At 35.4% G+C, this 23,837-nt stretch overlaps 1 protein-coding gene across 3 annotated transcripts in view; it reads right to left on the reverse strand.

The window, feature by feature from the left end:
• The window catches only part of STRN (striatin), a 40,518-nt gene extending 20,092 nt beyond the window's left edge, over positions 1-20,426 (reverse strand). For all 3 annotated transcript variants that reach the window (XM_032215176.1, XM_032215175.1, XM_032215174.1), the window contains exons 1-7: positions 20,139-20,426; positions 13,126-13,229; positions 10,136-10,209; positions 9,113-9,191; positions 8,050-8,217; positions 3,617-3,752; positions 2,795-2,930 (exon numbers count right to left, since the gene is read on the reverse strand). In XM_032215176.1, the coding sequence (XP_032071067.1) occupies positions 2,795-2,930; positions 3,617-3,752; positions 8,050-8,217; positions 9,113-9,191; positions 10,136-10,209; positions 13,126-13,229; positions 20,139-20,426 (985 nt within the window). The remainder of the gene's footprint in view (positions 1-2,794; positions 2,931-3,616; positions 3,753-8,049; positions 8,218-9,112; positions 9,192-10,135; positions 10,210-13,125; positions 13,230-20,138) is intronic.
• Between the last annotated feature and the right edge of the window lie 3,411 nt (positions 20,427-23,837).

A 23,837-nucleotide genomic window follows, 5' to 3' on the forward strand; every position in this document is an offset into this window, starting at 1 on the left:
TTTCTATTTATTTATTTTAGTCCAAGATAAAATTATTGCATTATAATTTTCCATGGTATATGGTATACCTAAGCTTCAAGTTGTATGTAATAGAAATTTCTTTGAACAGCTACATTGCTAAAACAAATTGCCTGAAAGACCTTTAACTAAGAACTGTATTACATAGTGGTAAGAAATACATTTGAATACGTGAACTAAAGCCACAAGGCCTGGAGATTTGCTAAAATATGTTTCTGCAAACATATTTGCAAACGTATCCCAAGTGATACAGGCAATCCTCACTTAGTGACCAGAATAGGTCTGGTAACTTGGTTGTTAAGTGAAGTCATCACTACATGGGAAATGTGACCACAATAGTTCTTATGATCTTTCTTCAGTTTTCCTTTGTTTTACAGAGTTGTGAAGGTTGTAAATGCAGGTATTGGTCACAATGTTAATTTTTAACATTGTAGCAATGTTATTTTTTAATCACTGTCCTAACTGTAAACAGTTGCTATCTGAGGCAGTCGCTAGTGAAGGCTACTTGTAAAACAAGTTTCTTGAAACTGTTTTTCAACTTCAGTAGGGCTATTTGGCTATTTTGTGACATATGACCTGCTTATACAAGCTTGACCTAGAAACAAGGAAACCAGATTGAGGTGAATTACAGCTATCTTTACTCCTAGTGTGAAGGATTTTCTAATAAGAAAATGAAAATGATACAGATTTAAGGGGTTCTATATTCCTAAAACCAACAAGCTGATTAGGTATATCTGGTGAACAGTACTGCTACTACATTGGCAGATACTATGTATGGTTTACTTCCCAATGGCACTTTTTGGGAGAATCTGAATAAGACGTAAATTGCCAAACCTCCAAAGAAATTGGGGAAGGATAGTAGATGAAGGACGTGGTACTCTTGATTTGTGTTCTTAACTCATTTTCATCTTTGTACATCACATAGAGATATGAACTTAAACAACCTCTTGAAAAATAAACTTATTCTGTTTTAAAAGAAAACTGTTTTATGAAAAGAAGGTGCTCCATTAACCCATACCTGTAAGAACTCTTTCATTAGACAGTTATATATTTCTCTCTAATGTTTGTCCATTGTAATCTTACCTAATAGTCAAAGTGAATTTGGTGAGATTTACCTTAAAGAAAATATGTGTGTGATGGTTCTGTTAGTCACACCTTCAAACCATACTACTTAAATGACACACGGGAATAAAAACCATAGAGGGCAAATGGGAAATTTACCAAGATGATGGCAACAAATCCAAATGCAGAAAAATAGTAAAAGGTCAGAATTAGGAAGGGACAAGGTAGACAGATAAGCAAAAGTAGCTTTCTATGTAATAAAGCAAGAGAAACTACAAGAATTAACCAAGCCTGTCTATATAGCAACTTCAAGAAAATGGTCAATTTCTATTATATGTATGAAGGATACAGTGGAGAAATAGGCCAAAGAAAAGAGAGGCACGTGGAGAGCTATAAAATCTGCAGCAAATGACTTAGTAATGATGAACACTAGATATTAACAGGGTAGCCACATTTTTTTAAAATTCCATTTCAAATTTTCTCCCCTGAAAGAGCAAAAAGAAAAGCATAAAACATTGTAGAGGAGATCTTGTTTCAAGATAATGTACATTAAAGATTGGGTTCACATAACACATTAAAAACTGAATGTGGGTTAACATAATTGCTATGTTTTTATTATCACTCCCATGCAAGTAGTGTTGGTTAGATCAAGGGTGATGATATAATGGACCTTGTCAGATTTTTGAGTTGCCAACAAACCTCAGTTTGGAGAAGTAAATAGACAATAAATTCCACAACAAGCAAGATGTCTATGAACAAGAAGGAGATTGACCATTCACAATCTAAAGTCTCAATTATACTTTCCTGGAACATGCATTGGATTTCTTTTTCTGCCTACTGGTGGATATTGTTGGGATCTGAAATTATGGCATAGATTCTTAACTTATGATCACTGGCGAACCAAATTCAAACAATTCACCATTCCAGAAATGTTCTAAACTCAAATCAGCACTGAATATTGCACGGTAACCTCCCAACCACCAAAAACAGAATTAAGAACCAATTTTAGGGAATTATACAGTTTAATACAATCTAGTGCAGTTGTAATATAGATTTGCTTAAAGTACTATTAAGTGAAACACAGAAGAATTCAGAGCTCTCTATCAACAAGGGAAAGGAAAATAAACAGGAAGACTTCACAAAACTGGGTTTAGGCAGGGTGTCTGGCATGCTCAGTTTTAAAATCATAATCTCATCTGATTCCTTTGCTGTTATGCAGGCTAATCTTCAAAACTAATTTTCTCGATTTCTTCACTCAAAACTATGTACATGAAATTAAGAAATGGACTCTGCTGCAAAGGCTTTAAAGAAGGCTTTTAAGAAAAAGCAGGATTTGCCAATATACTTGTCTAATGAGATGAATAGATTTAGGGCTAGTCTCGGGGTCTAGAACAATGGGCTTGGAACCCCCCTTCCTGGAAATGATCAACTTAAAGGGGAAGTTTAAATTTGAAAAGGCAAAGTGGAAGGACTGTTAAAACTTGCCTGGACTTTGTTTACTTGTTTTGCTTGCATAAGCCCCATTGGCAATTGCCATACAATTGCAATGAATTCAAACTATAAAAAATAGGTAATAATAACTTCAATATTTTAGATATTTGTAAAATTAAGAAACAGTTCAAAAGTTGAATCTCCAGAATTAACATTTCCCCTACGATCTTTCTCCAGTTCCAGGTAAATGATTGCATTTAGGCTATTTTCTTTCTTTTCTTACCCCAATCTGTACCGTCTCCTGAACTTCTGGATTCCCCATCTCCTTCATCAGATGTGGCTAGGAAATCAAATTCCTTCAGGGCCTCTTCGGTATCTCTGTCTTCATTATTGTCAGGCAGGATTTTTTTTCTCACAATCTATAAGAGACATTTTTTTTCTGTCATTATGTGCTGTTTTTCTTATGTTTGTACCCTTTAGACCCATAATCTTATATATAAGCAGGAAGATAATGTATTTTGTTACCAGCTAGTAAAATTTAAAATTAATTAGACAATACTTGATCAAATGTTTATACCATACTTTGAATAGTTTCATCAATATTATAATATAATAAACTCGCCAGTGTTCCTTCTAACTGGTCATTTTACTAAATATCCATTTATTTATCAAATTTGGAGATGGGTCATCTCACTCAGATTTGGCGAGCAGTTAAGCCTCTCATAACAACTATTTTGTGTGAGTACACAAAACAGACCCTTAAAAAGAATTCTTTTGTTGAAACCCCTAATATAAATGTAGACCTCAAAACTTATAAAACCAGTTAGGTTTCTAACTCTCATATAAAATTCAATATAACTGCATATCTTTTCTTTTCTTTTCCCTCTTGGGATATTTCTCCACATATCTATCCCCCAAACACTCATTAAACAACCTATTTAGACTAGAAAGCCCATTATTGAAGGGATATTTGGACTGCTATATGCAAGCGTTTCACTTATCAGTTTCCAAATGTTTTACAATTAAAGTTTTTAATATGTGTGTTTTAAATGATCAAGTGCCCTTTTGTTACAATCTTCATTATACTAAATTGTTTTCAGCCCACCGTTGATGTATCTATGATTGTTCGCTCTCTTCCATCAATATCATCATCTTCCTCTTCATCGCTAAATTCTGCAGCAGCATTTTCAAGGAATTTAAATGTTTCTAGCAGAGAGGCAGAATCTGTCAAATCTGGTTTTCTGGATAAAAATTAAAACAGCAAGACAAATCAATCTACCTGAATGCTTCTTTTCATTAAGCTTTATAAAGTCGGACGACATACATCACAAGTTTCAATTTTATTAGATCTATATATTTGAAAGTAGAAAACATAGATCAAGATAATATTATATAAGTTTAGAACTTACTTTTGGTAACATCCAAATATTTTTTATTTTACAATTTCATTACCAAGTGAAACTAAAACCAAGGAAGGGAAGACTATTTTTGCTAATTTTCTCCTTTACCTTAAAATCCAGTACAAGCAGCCAAAAGGACTAGGAAAACCCATTATTATTTTCTTTCCTGTACCACCATTCATATTTAGATCCTTTTTTAAAACCGGTATTTATTTATTTTATAAAATTTATATGTCACCGATTTTGCCAAGAGGCAATTCTAGGCACATAATAATCAGATAAAAACAATAATCTGATAACAATTTTGAAACTGAAGAGAGCATGAAAAAGAAAATACACAGGTTGCTAATGACAGCACTTTTGAAAATGAACATATATGAAATTGTAACAGTGCTTCTATCACTAAACAGGAATCTCAAAATGTTTGTTTTTTTTAACTTTGTTTTGTATCTTTTTATCTTAAGATTAATCATAATAATTTTGATTGCTGTTTAAAGCTATAGATATTTCTAGACTATTTAAGATTGTTTAAAGATAGAAATAACTGTGCAACTTCTTTTGTTGACACAATGACAAGCAATTGCGGGTAAGAAGAAAATAACTAAAGCTATAACAACAATTGTCCCAATAATTAAATGTACAGAAAAATAAATTTCAATATTTGACACTGTTTAAAAAAAAATAAGAGAATAAATTTAAAACAATTACTAAAATAAATCTCTCCAAACATGCTTTATTTTCACACTTGGGTCCTATAACCTGTATGTCACAATTAGTTCTTCTTTAAAAAAAGCACATGCTACACAATTAATTGAAATAAGAGTTTTTAAAGAAGAGATTGGACAGCCATTTGTCTAAAATGGTATAATGTCTCCTGCTTGAGCAGGGGGTGGGAATATAAGGCCTCCAAGGTCCCTTCCAATTCTATTATTCTGTTACATCAAAGAAAAGTCATTTTGAAATACTTTTTAGAAACATAAGCAAATCTATCATTTCTAAACATTTTATGTTTGTAAATGATAATATCAAGATAATAACAAGACTTAAATACAGAACATGTTTACTCATAAGTAGGTCTCAGCAAATTCAGAGTAACTTACTCATAAGTAAATATTGTATATTATAAAATATATGGTTTATGTTAACACAGTTTCATAACACAGTTATAAAAATTGATTAAATGGTACCATGTTGTGCAAACATCAGGAAATGTAGGCCAATCCCACTTTTCCCAACCCGATTCCTTCCCAATGCCTCGAGACTACAGTTCTCAAAACACACAGTCATGATGAACAGATTCTAAATTATTTTATATAGTATAAGTAGCCCAGGAAAAAATTAAAAATATTTGCATAATTATCTTTAAACGCAGTTGCCAGCCAAAGTAATCATAAGTATAATATACACTGAATGAAGCAATAAAAAATCAATACAGTACAACAGAGGTTTCCAAACTTCCTTAATTGATGGCACTCATAACATATCTGTAATTTTTTAATGGCACCCCCTAGCACAAGTTGTGATCTACCGTACCTTGGGTACTTTCACAATGTCTGAGAGACATAAAGAACTGCTGTATTTCCCTCCAAAATTTAAAATATCCTGTGCCCTCCCTGTGAATTCACTTGGAGCATCAAGTTTGGGGACCACAGCAGAAAATATCAAATTTAAAATAAATAACCATATAATACACATATTTTGTGAAAAATAACTACTTATATCTTTCACAAAACAAAGATTTATTGCCTATTTTCAGTAGAGCTTTTGTGAATTAATTTCAGGTAAAAGTTACATTTCAATTCTATGATAATTACGATATCTATTCTCTATGAATCATTGGTTGTATCAAGTTTTGAAGATGGAAGAAAGACAAGAAGCAAAAGAACCTAATCCTAAATTAACCTTTCTCTACTAAACCTTTCCAGATGTGTTAAATGGTTCTTCTCATACTTGAACCAACCTTGATTTTATGATGACTGCTCTATACTTTTAGGAAATGCAAAAAGGAGGAAATATTTAAAATTAAATATTTTTGTTTACCACAATGAAAATCAATTATTTTGTTACAGCTAGTACTTCAGTATAAATGCTTATAACATATAACATATTCCTATAGATTTCTAGTTTGAGGTTTTAAAAAAATTTCTTATACATTTAAACTGTATTGAATCAATTTTAGGGCATTTGTTTCAATGGTGTAACATGTTTTAGCATATTTCTGAAACTGCTTTCATGATGCTATCAAATGTGTTGTCATAAAAGGCCAATAGCCTGAGGCAAAGAATGGCGGAAATTATAACCCCAGGAACAAGATATATTGGAAATATGGAAGAAGGATTTGAATTTTAAGAACACTAAATAGTGTTTTCATTGCAGAAAGTGCATTTCCACTTTCTCCTTCCTGTAAAGCTTCTGTATCTGTTTCTGAGCATGAAGAGATCTTTTATAACATTTGATGCAATGCAGAAGGCTGAAGATGTAGGCAGATGATCAGTGAAAATCCAAGTCTCTTCTTTGGATTAGTGCAAATTTATTCTGTTCAGGCAAGCCACAGGCTGCGAACAGTAAGAAGTAACAAGAAAGAAGACATGTTGGGATGAACTGGTCTGTTATTCAGAAGCAAAGTTCCATTTAGCATAGCAAATGCAAGTTTTAAAAAATGTTTCTAAGTTCTTCCCAAGTCTTTATATCAGCTCATCTGTACATGAAAACATTTGTAGCGATATAAATTATGAACCTATTAATATTTTACAATATAAGACATATTTCTATTTTTCAATTTTAACTAAATAAAAAGATATTAAATGAAAGTAAATTTTAGGTCAATATTGCCTAACAAAAAACAGATATACAATGATACCCCTTATTAGTCAATCTTAAAAATCAAAATGTTTGACAAGTTTTGGATTTTATTATATATTATATATCCAGTATTAAAATAATGCATACTAAATATTGGTTACTCAATTTGCAAAAATAAAAACCATCCAACAAGATTAAAATAAAGAAGCAGAGATTAAATGAAAACTATCTGGTATACCATGCAAGGCTATACCAAAAAATATGGCATTTTACTGATTTGTTCTTTTATCAAAAAATGTTAATGTCAAGATGCACCCTTCATATTCACAGCAATCACTGGAATGCTAGATATTAATATCAGTTAATTGTTTAGTATTCCTGTGGGCTTCATGCTGACATATAGTACTTATCTTTCATAAAAGTAGTCTGCTGATCTGAAGAAGTGCAACATTTGTTTCATTAAACATTATGAAACATGTGTGAGTAGTATTATATCTGTCAAACTATCAAAATAATGCTTCCATGGATGGGCTTGAAATCTTCCAGGTTGCATTTGAATTCATACGATGCTCTTGAGTGTATAAGTTTCACTGGGATCTGTACATTAGCAAATATATTGGCTTGCATAAAAATACCATGGAGAGAATAATTATTTTTTCCTTAAGGAAGCACTAGGTCAACTTTAAATTACTTTGAGGAATAGTAAATACAAAATTTGCTCTTAAAAGAGATTTCCTTGTCCTGAGTCTGCTTCATTTACCGATTTATAACTATTCTGGTAACAATAAAAAAGTACATTCCCACCAATTTCATTTCCTAGAGAAGTAAAGACCTCAAAAAATGCACAGTCCACGAATGAAGTCTTTCTACAAACAATTTATATTTCATTTTCATCCAATTTCCATCCATGGCAAGTTCTAAATTATTCAACAGAAGCTAATTACACCTTACACTATACCAATATGCTAAATTACTGAAATGCCATAGGGAAAGTAAACAGTGATGATCACTGGGTCTTTTGATTTTTCTCTCACAAGAGACTATGCTAGTGTTGAGAATATGACATACCATAGTATGTCTTTCAAGACTAGCGCAGTATTAGAGAAAGAAGTAAAAAAATGCAGTGGGCTTTTTGTTCCATTCAATATAATAACTACGTAGCTTACAAAAAGAGAAATGGAGAGAAAGAGAAAAATTGCTGCTTTAAAAACAGCATATACATTCTACTACACATACAGTTTATACATAAATATATACATGTAACAAATAATACTTCATTTTTAACACAGAGATTTTTAAAGTACAATTTCTACCATTTCTTATTAACAATACTTACCCAATCATCACTTTCTGTTTAATCTCAACATCAGTGCCGTTCACCATTGATTCTTGGTTTTTGTCAGTTTCCCTCTCTGGACCATCACCTGAGAGACCCAGCAACGTTCGTACTCGTTTGGACTTCACATCCAGGATTGTATCAGTATATCCCACCTCTTGCAGGTATCTGTATGGACAATTACATGGCAGTTATGCATTGAACATTTGATACCCTCTACCCAGAACTGATCAACAATTTAAGTAGTAAGAGGAATAATGTGGCTTTGCCTGACACAGCAGGCTTACAAATCAACTTGTACCAGCTGCAGAGGGGATGTCTCCTGCAGTACCAGCCTCTACAACTCCCATGAAAAGTAGAGAGCTTTTCTATCCATCCATACACAATTATTCATTATGTTAGTCAAGAAGAAAAATCCTCACACATCTTCAGCTATATTCTTTTATAAAGGGGAGTTGGCTCCTCTTTTCATCTTTCCCCCAGTAAAAACTTGGGAGGAGTTACTGAATCCAAAGCAGTGAGTTTTATAATCCAAACATTACAAGAAATAAAATCAAAGTAAGTTATAAAAACTGTCAATTTTACCACAGTGAAATAGCTTTTGCAAGTTAAGGAAAAGATGAACTAATGGCACCAGAGGTGGTATTCAGCAGGATCTCACCAGTTCTGGAGAACTGGTAGCGGAAATCTTGAGTAGTTTGGAGAACCAGTAAATACCACCTCTGACTGGTCCCACTCCCATCTATTCTCTGCCTCCCAAATCCCAGCTGATCGGGAAGAAATGGGGATTTTGCAGTAACCTTCCCCTGGAGTGGGGAGGGAATGGAGATTTTACAGTATCCTTCCCCTGCCACGCCCACCAACAAGCCATGCCCACCAAGCCACGCCACACCCACCAAGCCACACTACAGAGCTGGTAGTAAAAAAATTTGAATCCCACTCTGCACCCCATTACTTTTAATCATCATAGCTACCAAGGCTGGAAAAAAGAGATACTAATAATTTGCTTATTCCCACCATATTATGAAGTCATTACTCTGATTATTATTCTTAGACAACTTACTGTCTGAGTAACTGTCGCCCTTGTTTCCATATTAATTGACTATTGGGTTGTGACTGAACTTCCGTTTCATTTCCTTCATCTGAAAAACAAAGACTAAAATTAGTATAACAACAATGTTAGAAGAAGAGTCATTTTTATGCAAATTTATCTTCTAGCACTGATTAAATATTCCCACCCTATTTAAAAAAACAGTGCAACAAAATAAAAAAGATATCGTATGAAATTTTAAATAACTATAATATACATTGGATATTATTCTATGGTTACTCCCAAAAATATATTTCTGCAGAAATATACACTATACAGCATGTTTAAAGGCAATGAAAAAAATTACACCAACCTAATTATGTACATAGAATATACACTGAATTCCTAGAGCTTCAAACAGAAAATAACACTGAAAAGACAATGTATTATTATCATTACCTACAATGGTTTTCTATTCTAAAATAACTTTATAAGAAGTAAAGTCAGTGTCAATTTGAGTTTGAACCCAAGAAATCCATACATTTCAATTATCAATCACCAATACAGTTAATGTGAATCCCATATTGTTTATATTGCTTTTAATATCTGCTTTCTCAGTTATTAAATGTTAATTAGCCAAAATGTATTGTACAAATTCTATGTAAAAGGTTCATGCATAGGTTTTTGTCTAGTTGTTAATTGTAACTGTTATTTTTCTGACTAACCACAACAAAAAGTGAAAAGATGCCTATGAAGTAATTTAACCATATGATCACTCATTATTATTGTAATGCTGTAAAATACAGGCACGCTGGAGATAAATTGGTATCAAAGTTTGAAAACTTAACTTATAGGACTGTCTGTGTGGCAGATTAAGCTTCACTTTAAACAAGCATAGGAGGAAGAACCACACATGAAAAAGGAACAGCCATTGTTCTCTTATGAGCCCTAAACACTGTTTCATGCTAAACTATTCCAGACCCTCATTCTTTACAAAATGACAGCTTTGTCTTTTCTTCAGTCTTAACTGTCTTCTTCTGTAAAATTAATTCTTACCAGAATCATAATTTGGTGGCTTCATATCTCCCTGGTTCAGCTCTGTACCATATTTTAATTTGTGATATTTAGCTCTATAAAGGAAAGAGGAATCAATTAGGGTAGAAAATTGTCACTGTCCCCTTTCTCTTTCATATCTACATATTCCCACAAGCATAGATGCATTCAGAATGTTCTCTATTTTTTAAAAAAATATCAATGCTTTATGCATAAAAATATATAAATTACAAATGTGGGTAAATTAATTTCATGCATTTTTTATTATTGGTTTGACAAGTTACAATCACAAATCCAATTCAGCTATGCTTAACAAATCACAAATATTTTTGTTCAGAAAAACTAAGAATTGTTGTTAAACTGAGAGACATAAACATAAAGCTGCTAAGAAAAATATCACAACACAATCTACAAGAAAACTCTAATCTTAAAATAACCACATTAGAATCTCTTCAAGGTTTGAGTTTAACTTTTGCTGATGTTATGGATAATAAAACAGATTATAAGTCAAAATAATTTCATATAAATAAAAACAATGGAATCTTGAGGTATGTTAAACATCAGAAATTTATTATCATGTACTGTACCTTTTGTGGAAATCAAGGGTTTAATTGAAAAAAACTTATATAAATCATATTGCTTAGGATCATGTTTAAAAGATAGAAGAATGTCAATTAAGTTTATTAGGATACTTTTATTTCTTAGGAAAAAACTCCTTGATATTAGCATAAAAAGAAAACATGCAGTTTGATGGATTTTAAAATAAATTTAGAACCAACTACTTTAAGATTTTTATTCAAACATTCTTGTCTTGGCTTTTTTCTATATGTGATCTGATTTATTTATAACACTAAATTAGAACACATTTAAAAAAAATATTTTTGGGTTTTATTTAGCATTATTAACGTATACAATTAACAAAGCAATCTTTGAACAATGGCAAACAAACAAAAATGCAACTAAGAAGGAAAAGGAAAAAAAAATCTATTGTATATTTTATACTTATCAATAGTCATTGGTTTATTAATAAATATATAACTGTAATATTATGAGCACAAAATATTATTGTAAAGATCTCTGCCATAGTAACAGATATTGCTGCACCCCTTGATTGATAGAAAATATTGCCTTTTCCAAAACAGATAGATCAAACAAATCCAACAACCTTTGTTTAATATTTGGAATAATATCATATTTCCAATTTCTCAATAATGTCTATTCTACGAATATTGTTTGGGATCAGGGGTGGGTTCTAGCAGGCACTACTGCCAGTTCGCTCGTTTACGTGCTGCATGCGCGTACATGCACAGTACAATTAAAATTATTCTGCGTATGCAAAGAAGTGAAAAACAAGATGGTGCTGCCGATGGTGCTGACTGGGGAACCAGTTCAGGGGTGTGGTAAGCCTGGGTCGGTGTTGGTTCCAGCAATCCAGGCCGCCAAACCACTGTTTCGGCTGAACCAGTCGAACCGGTAGGAACCCACCACTGTTTGGCACAGAAAATGAGATCTTTGCAAGGTTCCCACTGGTACTTTATTTTCATTTGCACTCTGTATTTATAAATGGACTGCTCATCTGTTTTATCTCAAAATCTCTTATCTCACTTGATCAGTTTTCGGAATGCAATAAATTATCACCAAGCTTATCTCAAATTAAGAAAACTAGTAAATCAAACTGAAACAATTCTGTTTTGACAACTGATGCACCATTTAAACAGTAGCAAAAGGATATATCTTTTGTGTGACAAGTTGTGTGATAAGATGTCACAGGATGCAAAGAAAAGAGGAGGATTGAGTTTACTTGATTTGAAAGTGTATATTGCTGCTTAAGGTTTGGTTTGAATGAAAGAATGGGTATTGCTAAGTGAAGGCTTTTAGGACTTGAGATTTGGGTGGCATGTTAGGCTGCTTAAGGTTTGGTTTGAATGAAAGAATGGGTATTGCTAAGTGAAGGCTTTTAGGACTTGAGATTTGGGTGGCATGTTAGGCTGCTTAAGGTTTGGTTTGAATGAAAGAATGGGTATTGCTAAGTGAAGGCTTTTAGGACTTGAGATTTGGGTGGCATGTTAGGCATGCCATACTGAGACTATGGAATAGACACAAATTGCACCCCAAAACACCTTTGTAGCTCTCAGCACAAGGAACATTTTACAGACAATAAATAATAGGCAAACAAAAATGGTTAACTTATCATGAGATATTAGAATTATGTCAAGGAAAACACAAAATAAAATCAAGAGAAAAACTAATGATATAGTTGCCAAAGTTTTCTTATTTACAATTATTAGAAAAATTTGAACAAAAGAGTTTATAGTTTTGAACACTCTCAGGATTAGTTTGAAATGAAATTATGTACAAATGATAAACATTTAATTGCTAAACATAAATCAGTTGAAATTTGAAACAGAAGGGAAAAAAACAAAAGAATATGATAAAGTGAGCTAAAAATTTTGATTATAATATACAGAAGGAACAGTGGGAAAACATACGTTTGAAATTATTTAAATGTATATTGTTATAATCTTAGAGAATTTTATAAAATGATGTAGCATTGGTATATGACATCAAAGACATTGTTTAGAATATATAAAGGCACTTGAAATTCATATTGGAAATGTGAACATCAAGAAGGAACATTTTATTATGCTTGGTGGACATATAAGAAATTCAAATTTCTTACATGTTCCCCTTTAGCTCTCTTTCCTTTTTCTTTATAGTAGTTTGTGTTAGTTTTAAACCTTACTTTTTAAATTTTTAATAAAATTATAAAAAAACATGATCAAGAGTGGCTAGGGTTTTTTTACAAACAGTTTCTATTATACGTAGATTACTAGGTATAATAGGGGTAGTTATAAATTATTTCATGACATTTTATTTTGTACTGGAAAGAATAGGGAAAAGACAGTCAATATTGACTTTGATATAAAATAGTAAAGAGGTCTTGCGTTTAACAGTTAACAGCTCATAAGATATCTACAACTTAAGCACCATACCGTTCTTGTTTAAGAGCATATTCTAACATTTTTATTCTTCGCACTAAATCCTTCTTCAAATTCTCTTGACCTTTTCTTTCTCCTTGAAGGAAGGCAATTTGAGCCTAAAATAAATAATTTCAAATAGAAAGATTAATAGAAAACCAAGCTGTTTTCTTACAATTGTTCCATGACAAAGTATTTGAAAAGTATTATTCTTAATAACTAAATCCCCAGGCAAAAATTTTTGAGGCAAAGTATTGCTGAAATATACAGTATATGATTATTCAATATCCTGGTCTGTTCATTTAATAACAGTATTAATCAAATAACAGTACTCTGACAAAAATCACAATAATTGATTTGTCCATCTGACTGTAGCATACACCTACTCATGCTAATAGGAGATTCTCTAAACACATCATTATATCATGGTATATTAGGGAGTTATCATTACATCAAGGTATATTAGGAAAGGGATATGCTTGGGCCACCAGAAGTTGTTAACTTGCAATTTCAAACATCCTATGGGATGTCAGCTTGAGCAGCCTGGCATTGAATATCAGCAATAAATGTGAAAGGAGCAGTAGGGAGGGCACATATTATCCACTTTGTAGGAACAGGAAAATATTGTAAAGAGAAGATTAATACCTCTGACATAGTAGGATCTATTATTTTAATAAATAAGAAATGAACTGCTATTCAATGAGACAATAAGAATAATAATATTAATATACATACATGAATGCATGTTTTCTAATCTTTTAATACATTAATAAAGAGCAACAAATCTAAGCAGATATTGTAGATTTATTTATCACAAAGACAATAATATAATACTCAGCAATATAACAAAAGTAATCTAATAAAAAAGATATTGTTTAGCTATAAAACAACAAATGCAACTGTGATCATTTCAATGCTTCAAAGAATTTCAAAAAGGGAAAAGATTACAGCTAGAGGAACTGTAGAGAATATGCTTTTGTGTTTGATAAAAGCACATTCTCTACAGTTCCTCTAGCCCAATTGAATTCAAAAGTCCCAAAAAACAAAATCCACCTCACCGATACTAGTTGCATTTTTGTTGTTTTCTGCACTCGATTTCAGCATCTTTTGTGGCTCTTTTGAGTGAGTCCCTCAAAATACTGAGGAGCCTCTATAGGATAGTAAAGCGGATATAACTGGAAGAAATTGATGACTTCGGAATCTTTGCTGAATTTCACTTTGTTCCACATGCAAAAAAAAAGTCTGACATCTGTAGAACAGCAAGCCAGTACTTGCATTTATTTCAGTTTATTTTTATCATGCCATAATAAACAGACTCTCAGGATCTTCAAGTAAACACAACAGAATAATGATAAAAAATCTATGTTGAACCTATTAACATAAATGGCAATAAATGTAACAGAATGAAATAAAAAGTAGTGCAATAAATTAAGAAAATTGCAACAATGCTCTACAGAGTAATAGATTCAAATAGCTTTTTAAAGGCTGGTGGAGGAGGAGGCTGATCTCCAATAGGAACCTTGGATTCCCTCACATTCCGAAAATGTGGAATCACTAGCAATTGTTCCTTTCAAATTCTATTAGGTTGAGCTAACGTAATTGGGAGAAAGTGATCTTGTAACCAAATGATTGCGAGAATGGAACCAGCTCTCATGGTGTTCAGAAACCCCATTCTCCAAATCATGCAATTGTGAGAATGGGATCCCCTCACATTCCAAAAATGTGGAATCACTAGCAATTGTTCCTTTCAAATTCTATTAGGCTGAGCTAATGTAATTGGGAGAAAGTGATCTTGTAACCAAATGATTGCGAGAATGGAACCAGCCCTCGTGGTGTTCAGAAACCTCATTCTCCAAATCATGCAATTGTGAGAATGGTGCTTACTTGGAAAATGGTGACAGGCAGATTTAGTAAGCTGAGTATGCCCGTCAGTAGCTGCAGAAAAACCCTAAAGATAAGTATTATGCACATGCTGGTAGGCTCTATAATCAGATGAGGCTTCCTGGGCCTTATGGGATGGGTGGTAAGTTGATGTCTCCCAAGTCTAATTGGGCAGTGAATAGGCTGAAGTGTCCTGGGCCACAGCAGCTTTGAACATGCTGGTGGGCCAGATGGACAGCTGAGGTGAGATGAGAGGCAGGTAGGGATAGTTGCAATACCCCTGCAGTTATAAATGCGAGCCAAGCACTTGAATTTTCATTATGAGATCACAGGAGTGCCGAAGCAAACATAACTTCAGGCACGGATTGCAAGCCCCTTTGCTCAGCACTGTCATAATTTCCAATGGTCACTGAAAACATGGTTAGTGAGGAGTCCATGTACACCTACTTTGTTGGTTTCATACCCATGTTAATAGATCCATGCCAGGCCAGATTGCAAAGCTATGTTCTCAGGCCCTTCCAGAAGGCGACCAAGATCAGGGCCAATCTGACCTCAGGGGGAATGATGTTCTAAAAGGCAAGTGCCACTGAAGAAAAAGATATCCTCCTAAGTCCCATCAGATGCAACATCCTCTCTACTGCTCCATCTCACTGTACATAGATGCAATTAGGAAGAAGTGGTCACTCAAATAACCACTTTCAAGCATGTGTGGCTTTACAGCACTTTGAAATGAACTTGGAAGCAAACTTGAACTTAGTAGTGTGGAACAGAAATCTATGGTAGATCCACTATAGCTATTATTCCAACATCTTTTTTCATAAGTACTGTTATCATGGAAGTTAATCTCCCATTTTTACATGTATTTTTAATTGTTTCCAAAGAACAATTTTGTACTTGTGTCTTTAAAATTTCACTGTATTATTTTCAGCCCATTTTTCTAAAATAGAAGACAGCAAAATGATGTAAAAATAAGACATTAGCTATCCCACCCAAATTTCTAGCATCTGGAAATCTGATAAGCATTTCCACTACTACAGCCAATTAATTCATGAAAATAATGAAAACCTGATAAATGTTTAATTTGTAGCATCTCACTTGAAACCTGTAACTTATGAAGAAGTACTTCTGATAATACTTTTCATTTTAGTGCAGACCAACTACGCACCTATTGTCATGTCATCCAGACCATACTCAGAGTGCTTGCTAATCTGTACATTATAAAGGTAAGGCATGTTGCCAAATGCTTTGTTGAAGCCTGATATCAATTAAATAAGTTGCCTAATCAAAAAGTGAGATAAGAGGGAGGATTTGTTCTTGATGAATGCACACCTGATAAATTATCCTAGCAATTACATTGTTTTCAAAATGCCTACAAATCAATTATCTGCTCTAGAATCTTTCCAGGTATTAATATCAAATGAGTGGTTTGCAGTTCATAAAAACTTCATTCTTTTCCTTTTTGAAGATAGACATTTGCTCTGCTCTAGTCATCTGATAGTTCTCTTACATGCCTCAAATACAACGCATAGATATGGCAAGATTCTTATGTGTTTTACTATCCATAGATATAATTCATCACCTCCTAGATATAGAATTCAAAGTAATGAAGCACTTACTGACTATATTCTTATCAAACTCAAGCTTCAACCCTACCTTTTCACATAGCTTTCCACAATTTCTTAATATAACACACAAAGGTTGCTTTTTAAGAAGACTGCCCAAAGCCATTGGTTGAGAGATCTGCTTTTCTGTATCTGTTACCAGTTTTGTCTCCTTCTTTGAGCAGCTCTATGCTGCTGCTATTTTCTTTGTACTGTGAGCCTAATTACTGAAACCAGTTTTGTTCTCATCTTAATGCTCTGTGCTTTCACTTTCCTGACACCAGCTCTACACTTCAAAGTTATATGCCGGTACTCTTCCTTTGTTACCTGGCCCTCTTTCTATTCCTTTTATGCATCCTTCTGTTTTTTCAAATATTCACTAGGTTTTTTTGTATAGACATTTATTTTGCTGTTTTTCTCATTTGCAACTATACTATTATTTTTGCCTTCTATAGGGAATCTTGTCCATCTTAAGCTCCTTTCCCAATTAGCTTCTCCTGAAGTGAAAAAGTAATTCATCATTACTTTAATAATGGCATTTAAATCTCTTGTTGACAGAGAATAGACGAATACCAGCCGCCCTTTAAATATAATCTTTCAATATGCAAAGATAATTAGTGGCACTGGAAGCCCCCTCACAATTATGGTGCTTCACTGGAAAAATATTTTCCTGACACTGGTTTTTTTAATGTTACAATTTTTTTGAGTTACAACTAATTTTTAGACTTAAGCCACACCTCAACAATATTTCAAGCATAATTTGGCATTATGTTTATTATTCATAAGTTATCACTGAATTGTTTATTTGAGGACTGGTGTATAATTCCTTGCACAGGTTAGTCTCTGTTCTCTGGAATAAATAATGATTACTTGATTCAACATAGGAATATCCTAAAGAGGAATACATTTTGCTCTACAAATGAGCTTCTGTGGCACAAATTGGACTAACATTCATTCTCCAAGAACTGAAAAAGATCAGTTATTAAGAATCTGGAAAAGTGAGGCTAGACAAAAATTGCTATTTATTTGTGGCCAGACTGTCAAACCTGTTCGAATTTTCAATTACTTTTATCACATTTCCCACTCCTGCAGACAATGGGACAAGAGGTTTTTTTGCATTAGTACACCATCTGCCTACTTCCACAGTTTGCCTAACTCCTGAGAAACATAACCCACAGTATGCAATCAGCATTGAAGAAGTCTTTCTTTTGTGTGCCGGACATATAGTCCTTGGAAACTGAAAATATCTTTAACAGGAGCCTTTCTGCTGATGTTTCAGTATGGAAAAGTTTATATTAAGAAAAACCCTGGGTCTCTTAGAGAAATACCTAAGGCCCTTTAATGAAATACCTCCCATTCTTCTGGGTAGAAAATAAAATATTAAAAATGGCAGAGTGACAGAATCTAGGCAAATGAAAATAACCAGCTGTTAAAAAAAGTGAAGGGTATCCAAACTTGTATCCAGAATTTCAGAATGTGTGAATCAATATTTCAATATTGATAGTGAATACCACTTTAATACCACCTAAGAAGAGTTTTATTTCCTACTCAAACATTCTTCAAAATATTTGTGCACTAGCAAAGGAAAAAATCCTAACTGCTATTAGATATATACATCTAAAGGCAAGTGATGTATACATCTAAAGGCAAGTGATATATACATCTAAAGGCAAGTGAGTGATCTTTGTGTATCTAGCATGTTAGCAGCTAGTCACCACTGCATGTTCATTGAAATGTTCTTTACATCTAAGTCCTAAACATTTTCAAAATTCCGGATCTTATCACAATAATTAATATTTCTACTTTTTTGCTTGTATGGTAAATTATAGAGTGGTAACTATAAAATATGGAATTAATGCCAGACATTTCATGTATTTAATTCCAATATAATTATATTAATTAGTATTTTTGTAAGCTGCAACTTATGAAAATTGAATAAAATGCCAAGGAATATATTTTCCACTATTATTACTTGTCTATACCATCTTAGCAAAGTCTTCTTAGAAGTTCTGGCTTACTCCAAAGTAAATTCACAGCAAATTTATATTCAAAAATCAAATGGCACAGGCTATATAACAAACCCTTACAAGAGACAATATTCAATTAACATTATTTAAACTTCCCCAATCCATGTAATTCCAGGCAGTAAATAAGCCACCACTATACAAATCTTTAGCCATGAAATAATCAACAACACAAAGTGAGAATAACAATAAAACTAGAAAAGATTATGTTTACATCAATAAAATGCTCTTCACTTAGAAGCCTACTGAAATAAAAATGTTTTGACAATTTTGTTCTGAAATGTCAGCAGATGGGAACTATTTGGGAGTAGCATGTTCCATATGCCAGGAGTCACTATCAAGTAGGCCCTGTCCCTTGTCTTCCAATTAGGGAGAAATATGGAACAGGCTCTTTTCCATGTTATAATTGGGCAGGCTTAGTTATATTAGGGAAAACATATAGGGCTTTACATAGAACCCTGTAATCAGCACTGAGACACATTGAAGCTAACATTTTTTTTACTATTGATTTTTTAATATATTTCACTATTAATGGACATCTGTGTTCCTTCTAGCCAAAGTTAATGGAGAAATGGCCATTCTTTCATGGATTCTCTCGTGGAAGAAAAGGAAAGACCATCCCACAAGATTATTTTATTTCTATCCTGCTTTTATTATTTTTACAACTAACTCAGGACAGCAAATATATTGAACATACTTTCCTACTCCTATTTTCCCCACAACATCAACCCTGTGAGGTGGGGCGGCACTGACAGTGAGCGATTGACCCAAGGTCAGCCAATCAGCTTTCATGACTAAGGTGGGAATAGAATTCACAGTCTCAAAAGCTTTCCAGTCTGATCTCTTGACCACCAGACCAAATTGCAGGGATTCCCTTAACCAACTGTGTCAAGTCCTTCTCACTTAGCGACATAAATTCTGGGTTCAATTGCGGTGATAAGTCGAGAACTACCTGTACAGGTTATCTGATCCCAGGCTCATTTATCCTGCAGCAAGAAACGGTAGCAATCTTTGCCATTTAACCTCCGGGCCACCGAAATGATTAACTACAGGTTTTTGCGGAAAGGAGGGCAAAAGGGCTGGATTTAAGGCGAAGCAGACCTCGGAGACAACATCTGGGTGCCCGCACTCAACTTTCGCAGCTGATGTCCACCGCAGGACCGGGCGGAGGAGGGAGGAAGAGAAAGAACGGGGGAAGAAGGGTTGCAAGGTAGAGGCGCCCGACAACCATCATCCCAAGTCCCGAGCGCGAGGAAAAGATTGGCGAGGGAAAGGCACCCGGGGCTCCCCCGCGCCCACTCCCCAAACTCCGGAATGCCACCGAGTCAATCGCCGCCTTCACCGCCGCTCCACGTCCAGCAGTTGGGAAGGGACGGCGGGGGCGGACAACAGAGCCTCCTTGACAGGTGCGGGGGGGGGGGAGAAGAGCACGGCAGGTGAGGAGGAGGTGGAGGAGGCCCTTGAGCTAACAAACCTGCCGGGAGCAGAAAAAAAAGAAGGCAATGGGAATTGGGAAAGCTACCTGCAGTTCCGCTCGCTCCGCCTCCCACTCGGCTCTCTCGGCCTCGAAGCGGCCCCACTCGTGCTGCAGGAAATGCAGGATGCCGGGGACGCTGTACTGAGCCCGCGCTGCAGAGATCGGAGCCGGCCCTGCCGAAGCGCTGCCAGCGGCTGCCGCCGCTGCAGCCGCCGCCACCGCCGCTTCTCCGGACTCCAACCCCGGCCCGGCCCCGCCCGGAGGTGGCGGCAAGAGCAGCGCGTTGTTGTTGTTGTTGTTGAAGAAGACGCCGGGGCCAGCCTGCTCGTCCATGGCTGGAGCCGTCGTCGCGGGCGGGAGGGACCTTCCGTTCTTCCTCCGCACTTCGCCCGAGCGGTCGTTACAGTCGCTGCCGACGTCCGACGTCCGCCACCGCCGCTTCCCTCGTCCGTCTCGATCCCTGGAAGCAGTAACAAACTGGGCGCGTCCGCTCCGCCGTCAGCGCCCTGACAGCCACCCCCGCCGGCGGCTACCGGGCCTCGCTGGAGTCAATTGCAAAACCGCGTTCAGCGCTTTGAGGACCTGAGGCATCTTGGGAAATGCAGTTCCCTATCGGAAAGAATGGAGTAGCTGCGAATTTGTAACAACAACAGAAGATAATAACTTGGTGCTTCGCAGGTTACGAAAATGTCAAGTTTGATTTGCACACTGTTTTTTTAAAGTTAGATAAAGAAATTATGCTGTGAAATCTACTAGAATTTAGGACCTTTGAGTGAATTTTATGGTTGAGTCGATTGATTAAAGTGACGTACATTGGTGTCAAAAAGCCCAACAAATTAATGAGATCGCAAGTGGCGGTAACCAACGAGGGGAAAAAAAATCTTGGAATAATGATAAACAGTTCAATGATGGTGTTGACACAATGTGCCTATAATATTTTTAAAAGGCCAAAAGTATATTAGAATAAGAAATAGAAATAACAACAAAGGTAATATCATAATCCCTTTATATAAACCAAGAATGTCACTGCATCTCCAAAAGGTATAGTGAAACTAGAAAAGTGTTCAGAGAAGGGAAAATAAGATGATCAAAGGGCTGGAGTAATGTTGCCAAAACACACTTTATGCAACAGAAACAGATATTATCCTTAGAAATCATGAGATAAACAACACTGGACTTACTGGCTATACAACTATTTCTAGATTGCTTTTTTTGGTGATCAGTTAATCATTGATCTCGGATTATGGCTCTCAATTTAAATCAGGGTTATAGAAAGCCTTGTAATTACTGGGCAGTTATACTTATCTTTCATTGGCACATTTCCCAGATTTGAAGAGGCAGAAAGGAAAAAGAAATGTAGTGACAGAACCATATTTGCATTGCTATCAATTGGCCTGACTTATTGCTATCTAAAGAATTTGAATATAACAATGTATGTTTTTATTGGCTTGTCTCTCTTCAAGCAAATTAAGGTATCAACTGGGGCTATTTGCACCATACAATTCTAGCCTCTATGGTTTCTCAAACCTCTCATTTGCTTCAAGGGAAACAAGTGGCACAGCTGATCCTAGTAAGATTTGAGTAAGGCTATATTAATGAGTAGTTGATGCCCAAAGGCAGAACAGTGCCAGAATTGTTGTGGGCATTTGATATAGCTTTTTGTTTTCTACCTTCCTTCTATCCAAGAAACTGTTCTCAATATTTAAATTTTGCGCAATGTATGTGACTTGTCTGTCTTCTGTGTACTTCAATATGAAAAGCAACGGGTGGTCCTGCCACAAGCCTTTTCCCACAAGGCTTGGAGGGGGGAAAGCTCCTTTGCTGTTTTCCATCCATTTTTGCCATTAGAGTCCTTTATGTATAAATATAAACTAGAACATGGTAGCTTTCCCCCTTCTCTCTCTCCATTGGATGTTTCACTGAGCCAAGGTGGCGCGGTGGTTAAATGCAGCACTGCAGGCTGACTGCTAGATCAGCAGTTCAGCGGTTCAAATCTCACCGGCTCAGGGTTGACTCAGCCTTCCATCCTTCCGAGGTGGGTAAAATGAGGACCCGGATTGTTGTTGGGGGCAATATGCTGACTCTGTAAACCGCTTAGAGAGGGCTGAAAGCCCTATGAAGCGGTATATAAGTCTACTGTTATTATTGCTATTGCTACTGGCTCTTTCCCTGTGACAATTTAGATCAGCCCTTTTATTTTCAATTGCCCACTGCTGTGAAAGTACACCCAATGTTTTACAACACTCTTTATGAGGAAGGGGCCTCACTGTCTTTTGTTTTCTGCAGCTTCTGCCATCTGAAATTTCTATATGAGCCATATCCTCCTGAACTGCCTAGTGTTCTACCAGCAATTTATTTTACTACCAGTTCGCTTGTGTGTGCAATCCTGCAACGCTTCCGAGCAAGCGCAGAAGCATCTGGGCGGGTGGGCAGAGCCTCCTGCGGCCGCCATAACCGGTTCGCCCGATTCAGGGCGAACCGACAGCAACCCACCACTGCCTACCAGACTTTAATCGCCAAAGAGGGCAGTGTTCTCTTTCACACCTGCCTTGTAAGCTGCTATTTTAGACTTACTTTGAATAATATATTCCACCCTTTTTGGGTTCTTCCAGCTTTCAAGATTAGGAATTCAACACCATGTAGAGCAGTACTGTACTACTTTTATTGTAAAGTTATAATTACAACCTTGCAAGTCTAAATGCTCTTCCGTCCCTCCCTCCCTTTACCTTTGTGAGAACTAGGAAGGAGTTTGTCTGAGATGTTTAGTAGGGTAACTTACTAAAAGCCTTTTATTTCACAATTGACTTGGTAGTAGCTTTTCCTCCTGTCCCTCAAGGCCTTTCTCTCTTCACTCTGTAATTTCATACTTGTCAGATGACTCTGAGAATAGGCCTAGTCCATCTTTGGCAGTGTTTGTTGTCATTGCTGCCACTCCATTCCTTGACGATGGGGAGAGTGAGTCTAAAGGGGGAGATAGTGTGACTACCAGACTTCAAGAACGTAGGGGGGCAACAAGACAATTAGGAAGCAGGGCTGTTACAGAAGAGATTTCTGAGTCCAGGTGATGGGGAGCGTGCCAGAAAAAAAAAGAACCCCACCTTAACACTAAATGTAAGTTATGCCTGAGTATTACTTTGATAGGCTTTAAAACTCCTGTTACATTTCTCTATTAAGCATAAAGATCTTTCCATAAGTCCAAGTGATCCTTGTTTCCTAACTTTGCCAGCCTCATAGGGCTTGACATAAAATTCTAAAAAAAAGTATGAGTGCAATTGTGGGAATAGCTACTGTAGTTAGAAGCCAATGTGCCTACTCCCTGTCCTGCCCTCTAACAGGTGGGCATATTTGTTAGGCTACGTATACCCAGTTTTCAAAAAATGATTAAGTGGCCTCACTGCATTCTTGAGAATAATGTCATAGCATCCATAAAGGCTTTGCAGCATAAAAATCCTATTTATTATAGTTAGAAGAATCTGAAAAAAATCAAATGAGACATAGAAGTTGGCAGACAACAAAGAAGCTAACCACAATAATTAGTTTGCTTATTTTTAGCAAATACTGCAATTCTTATTAGTGAGAAAAGGTAAAAAAAAATATGTGTCCTATTAAAAAAAATAGGATTCCCGGTTTTAACCACTTTTGCTTTACATGAAATTTGAAAAATGATGTCTATACAGTATTATATCTTTTCTATGTTGCTTTCCCCAATTAATTCCCTTCAGGCATTTTGATTCCCAAATTCAG

The sequence above is a fragment of the Thamnophis elegans genome, chromosome 4, assembly GCF_009769535.1.
Source record: "Thamnophis elegans isolate rThaEle1 chromosome 4, rThaEle1.pri, whole genome shotgun sequence".
Classification (NCBI taxonomy): domain Eukaryota; kingdom Metazoa; phylum Chordata; class Lepidosauria; order Squamata; family Colubridae; genus Thamnophis; species Thamnophis elegans.